The sequence below is a fragment of the Gavialis gangeticus genome, unplaced genomic scaffold, assembly GCF_001723915.1.
Source record: "Gavialis gangeticus isolate Ggan-Ray unplaced genomic scaffold, GavGan_comp1, whole genome shotgun sequence".
In the NCBI taxonomy this organism is placed as follows: Eukaryota; Metazoa; Chordata; order Crocodylia; family Gavialidae; genus Gavialis; species Gavialis gangeticus.
This window is the reverse complement of record NW_017729034.1, coordinates 34,685,627-34,691,626: the sequence shown is the minus strand read 5'-3', so window position 1 is coordinate 34,691,626 and position 6,000 is coordinate 34,685,627. Positions and strand designations below refer to the sequence as shown.

At 42.9% G+C, this 6,000-nt stretch overlaps 1 protein-coding gene across 6 annotated transcripts in view; it reads left to right on the top strand.

The window, feature by feature from the left end:
- Positions 1 to 6,000, top strand: part of VIT (vitrin) — an 84,820-nt gene that overhangs the window by 57,829 nt on the left and 20,991 nt on the right. For 3 of the 6 annotated variants that reach the window (XM_019527210.1, XM_019527208.1, XM_019527207.1), the window contains one exon: positions 1,338 to 1,385. The exons of the other annotated variants lie outside the window; for them this stretch is intronic. In XM_019527210.1, the coding sequence (XP_019382755.1) occupies positions 1,338 to 1,385 (48 nt within the window). The remainder of the gene's footprint in view (positions 1 to 1,337; positions 1,386 to 6,000) is intronic. 6 annotated transcript variants of the gene reach the window in all.

Genomic DNA, 6,000 nt, shown 5'->3' with positions numbered 1-6,000 from the left:
GCAGCACTCTGCACTTGTCCTTGTTGTACTGCATCCTATTGTGTACTGCCCACTTTTCTAACCTGTCCAGGTCTTCCTGCAATTGTTCCCTACCTTCCGAAGTGTGCACTTCACCCCACAATTTAGTATCATCCGCAAACTTAGACAGAGTACACTTCACACCCACATCCAAGTCACTGATGAAGATATTGAAGAGTACAGGTCCAAGGACCAAACCCTGTGGGACTGAACTATCCACAAATCCTTATTCACCATCCACTCACATGCACCAAGACTTGCCTTTGTTGTGACACCTGCAACACTCAAGTAGCTGAGGGGGCCAAGGCAGGAAAAAAACCTCTGACTGTTCTTCTTTTTCTATTTCCTTCCCTCTTGCTCACTCCCGCATTCCTGCCACTCCATCTCACCCTATCTGTGCCACCAGATTAAAAACACAGTGCAACAAAACCAGCCTCCCCTGCTTCCTTGTTATATCCAGCCCTGTTATAGCAGCCTTTTGCCTGCTTTTATATCCTTTGCATCCTCAGCTTTATACAACAAACACCGTCTCCCTGGGTTTGTGGCCAACCCGATGAGGCCTTGAGGGCTTGAAGAGCTGTGCCAGGGTTAGGAGGCCACTGAGGTTCCCACTCCAGCAAACTAGTGCCCCACATTGCCCCTTAGTCATCTCACCTCTGCAACTGGATCCCCCCATGAGCAAAATGAAGTGAGTGGCCCTCATAAAGATGACAAGCTCAATGGCAAAATCAGTGCTCTCACAAAGGTGGCTGCCTTGGAGACTCTGAATGCTTAGACTTCAGAGCTAGAGATTTTGGTGTTTGTTAACATTCATACATAAAGGATGGTGAGCAGAAGTTATCTGATTCCTTTGGTCTGGGAAGGGTAGCCTTTAATAACCAGTTATTAGTCTGATAGCTGCTTCATTCCCTCCTTCACTAATAAAGGAATTTCCACTATCATCCCCACTCACAACTGCCCCATGAAGTCAATGCAGGAGTCAGTGCATACTAGGGGGTTCTCTGAAGGATTTTTTGGCACAGGCCAGCCCAGCCTTGTTCCAGTGTTAAAGAAAATGGGCAGGACAGAACTGATCTAAAGAGGCTCATTTAATGTCATAATAAAGATTTCTTACATAGAAGCAGAGACAACATGAAGCTACTAAATAGGGGCGGAAGTGTGTTCATAAAGGTTTCTAGTTTTACTGATGCAAAAAATCTGACTAGTCTCTCTCAGGTTTCCTGACTCATTTACTTCTCTAACTTGTGCACAGTGCTTTGTAACTTCAAATCTTTTTCTCCTTGGAAGTAATCATTTTTCTTCTCTTTTGTGTGTGAAAGCATTGGAAACAGACTTGTGGAAACCTGGATTGAGCCTTTTTGAAGCAGGTAAATATTTAAAACAATAAAACACATCAGACCTGTCAGCTGTCCACAGCCGTAAGGAAATTCACTATTAATCAGGCCCATGACAGTAACAGTAATAATCTCATTTCATGGGAATAATTAAAGAAAAGGATACAGGGTGGCAATTGCCCTGTGGACCATGTACTTGAATCAGTCTCAAATTAGTCCCATTTTAGAAACAGAACTGATGAAATCTGGGAAGAGGGGCAAACTGCACTGAGGAAAAGGGCTCTAGATCCTGAGCTATTAATCATGGACATGATAGGAAAAGTTCAAGTTCCAAAGCCCACCCAAGCTTAGTTGGCCCAGTGGGATAGTATGATGAAGGCACACCAGCTTCTAGAGGCACTCAAGGGACTGATGGGGCTGGCATCACATTCAACCACCTTTGGACTCCCCTGCTTGACTAGAACTTATGAAAGCCCTATCTCTGAGGCATTTGAAAGTGGACTGTAGAAAACACAAATGCGCATTAGAGGGAATGGTCCCACGCTACAGTGAAGTTGTATCATGTACTCTAATATCTCTGATTTGTTGGTATCCCATTTGTGAAGCTGTGTTTGTTGGTGGAAGCCAAGGTAAGTCCAATTTCAAGCCTTTTTTAATTTGAAAACTCTTACTTCAAAGCTGAAAGATGAAGAAAATTTGTGTTAGTTGCAATGAGTGACATAACCCATGTACATTTAATTGAAAACACAATACTTGAGATAGGAGAGCTGATTCTATATCCCAAACTCTGCATCATCCTTTATGTGAACAGGGTTCCCTGCCGCAGAGGTGGCAGGCCAAGTCAGAAAGAGGAAGTTTGACTGCTCCTCGTAGGTAAGTTCTCAGTCTCTCTGGAATGAGCTGCAGCAGTGAGCCCAGTGTAGTGTATGTAAATTTGGAGGAAAAAAGAAAAGACAAGATGGGTTCTTTTAAACTTGATGAAACACTTGGGGCATGAGTTAGGGGTAGCCGAGTTCTTGTTAGCATTTTCTCTAACCCAAATGTGCTTGATGCATTCAGGTTGTCACTTCAAAAGAAGTGTTTTTGGCTTGTATGTATCAACTGCTGTCTTACTTAAATGAATGGAAGTTTAATGGGCATGGACAGCTGTGACAACCAGGGAAGGAAAGTTTAATTAGCATGGAGTGAGCTGCCTGAATCCTAGGCTGATATTCCCATGGCAGTAATGACATTAAGCTGCACTGGCAGAACAGGGAGGCTCATACAAACTGACCACTTCCCCAATTAGCACAGAGGTACATTTGCTTGGTGAACTTATTGTTACATGAAAAATAAATCAGTGGGCTGACCCAAAGCCTTCTGGAAATGTTACGTTCACATGCAAATAAAAATGAACTTGGCTGCCTTGTCTAAGGCTGCATTTTAGGCAGCTACAAAGCTACTTCTGTTGTGTTCAGCAATGGAGACCAGCCTTTCTTAGGTGCACATCAGGGGATGAGGCAGTTACCTCTGAGGCTAACTTAACTGCATTGTTTGGTGGCTTAAGGAGGAAGGGAAATGACCGTAATGAATTAGTATTAGAATTAGTATTATTTATTTGATTTATATGCTGCACTTCCCAACAAAGGCTCAGGGTGGCTCACAGAAATAATTTATAAAAGAGGAATGTGACAAAAGAACAAAATAATTTAAAAGTGAACCAGAATAGCCATGTAAAGCAGAGACCTCCCCCTCCACGAACAAATATCTCTGCATCCAAAGACTCAGACTTTGAGTCTAATATTACTTTGTGTGGTAGTCTCAAGCTGTTTTATGCCATGCAAATAAGGAGTACTGGAGGATTTCAGATAGATGATACAGAGTGCATGTTACGTGCATGGTGCTAGCAAGTACAAGGCTGTGGAAAAGAAGTGTGATGATCATGTATTATTTAAGAAGTATTATGTGACTGCACAAGTATTCTTCACTTAATGTCGTCCTGGTTAACATTGTTTTGTTATACATCGCTGATCTATTAAAGAACATACTCATTTAAAGTCACACAATGTTTGGTTATAATGTAGCTTGGATGCCACCTGCTAGTAGGTAACTAAGGTGACATAACTGGATTTGCTTAACATTGTTTCACTTAAAGTCACATTTTTCAAGAGCATAACTATGACGCTAAGTGAGGAGTAGCTGTAATAAAAGGCTGCATTAGCTTGTCTATGCAGAAGAGGACAAGCTGAAATTTGTGTGTGTGAAATTTAACTCTGTTGTTTCCTGATTGTTAAGCACAATGTGCGTATAAGCCCCTTATCTTGCAGACATCCAAGTATATGTTTGTTTGTAGGGTCACGTCCTGTGGAACCAAGCCTTCACTTCCTTCTCCTTGTGTTAGTTATCATTACTACACATAGGGAAAGCAAGTATGAAATCAGTCCCTTCCAAAACAAACTAGGGCACTTTAGTCTCACCAAGCACAAGTGTGCATGACTACACAAGGGGCAGAGCAACAAGGAATTGGGCTTTCCTGAGAGAAATGCAAAGTGGGTGGGCAGTGTACTATTTACACCCCCATTCTGAGTGAGGTTGGATCAAAGCTAATTTTCAGGGAAACCTGGAGTGGCACCTTACCTTTGAGTACTTCTTCCTGTTCCAAAAATCAGTTTTCTACTCCCAGCTGCTTCGGGGGAATGGGTTTTTAAAAATGAGCTTGTCATTGTGTTTGCTTTCTGATAGGATAAGATGTTTTACCATTTGCCATATGAAGGAAAGCAGGAGCACCACATTTTACTCAGATGTCCAAAAAATGCTCATTTTTAGGAAGAAACCAAAACTGGAAAATCTGAACCCTAAAGCTGAATTTTTCCATAATTACTGAACGAGTAAAAACAGGGGATGAGAATGGAAACTTTCCAGGGACCTTCCACAGAATAGCTAACACTGCTCCCTTGGTAGTTAATTTCCCTGGCTTGTGATTTCTCTGCAGATTGTCTTTCCTGATCCAAACCCCTTTTCATTGGCACTGTGTTGCTTTCTTTCTGAACTTTGAGCATTGACACCCTGTCCTTTCAGGAATTCCCTTGTAACAACCATTTGGTCTTTTTGCCTGCTTGCTGACTCAGAGGGTTTTCTATGCCTGCCTCAGCATCATTGCCATCGTTGGCTCTAAGCCCTGTTAGCCCCCTCATCCCCTACAGAGCTTTCAAACAAAGAACCACACAGAAACTTGTATAAGCCATTCTTATTTACAGTCTGTCACCAGTATAAGTACAGACTTTGTTGTTACTTCTAAAATCCCAAGCATGTTCCCCCTTCTGGAACATTTCTGCCATCTTCTCTTGCTTTTGTTTTTGAAGCAAAGCGATACAAATTCTAGTGTGTTTATTATTTAGAGAGCTTCATGGCTGAACACATTGCTTGTCATACCTATCCATTGTATTTAGAAGATAACCATCTTTAAACACAATTGGGCATTTCCTGGGCTTGCTCCCACAAAAGCAATTCGGGTCTGCTCACCAAGCCCACGTGCAATTTGTGACAGTGTGTGAAAAGTGCTCTTTCGCCAAACACTTTAAAAGACAAATGCCTTTTCATGTACTGTTCCAGCCGCCTACACTCCAGCCTCCTCCTCCACTTGTTGACTTAAAGGGCAAAGCCAAGCAGACTGGACAGGCAGGTTTCTACCTTGGGACACCGCAACAGCAAACGACAGCACTCTCCCTACTGCTTCCACTACTGAGCCAGTGCCTCACAGAGAGGTACAAGAATGATGACATTTTACCGTAGATTGAGAACTGAGCTCCATGTACTTCTAGAAAGCAGGATCCAAAAAGGACCCTATGGCTGACAGGAAAATGAGTTATTAGAAACCCAAAGATATCCATGACAGTGTGTGGGCTGAGAATAACTGTGCATTATTGTGGGGCATCTCTATGGTGGGCACACATGCATACACACACACATGCTAATGCCCCTTCCCAAAGGCACTGGAAAAATGATAGTCCTCTAAACTGGGATCAGGTCTGATATCTGTCAACCACTGATAGACTCTGCTTATAAGGCTAGCACCTTTACTAGGTAATAATGGTATTTCCTCATGCCTTTCTCTTACCTTGGCATCATTTGCCATAATCTGCTTCTGTCCTTCTCTCAGGTGGCTCCACCCCTGGCTAGTCAAGGGAAATAAAAAACCGTGGGAAGATATACTGTATGGGGTCTGAAATAGGTCTTTTGTCTAGAAGGAGATCAAGTCCCATACATACTTTAGTCTTTCCAAGAAGATAGTGATTGTTTCTTTCTGGAAACAGTTTCTCCATTCCCACAAGATTTTTTGTCTTGTATTTCCTTATAGACCTGAAGATGGGTTTTTCTGATGCAAAGGACTCAAAAATAACACAAGTCAGAATGGATTGAGCACTATGGGTGCATCCAGACAAGCACTCATTTGCGGTTTGTGGCACCACAAACCCATCTGCAGTGCCGCAAACCACATGTGCCACACCTTCAGGGGTTTGCTGCACTGCTAATTTGCAGCACAGTGGGGGTTTTGGGAAAAAAATCCACACCAGAAAAAAGCAGGATGGCATACATGTGCTGCCCAGAACCGGAGCCTGGGTAGCCAAAGTCATGCTCAAGCTGCCGGCCAGGCTCTGTGCACCCAGAT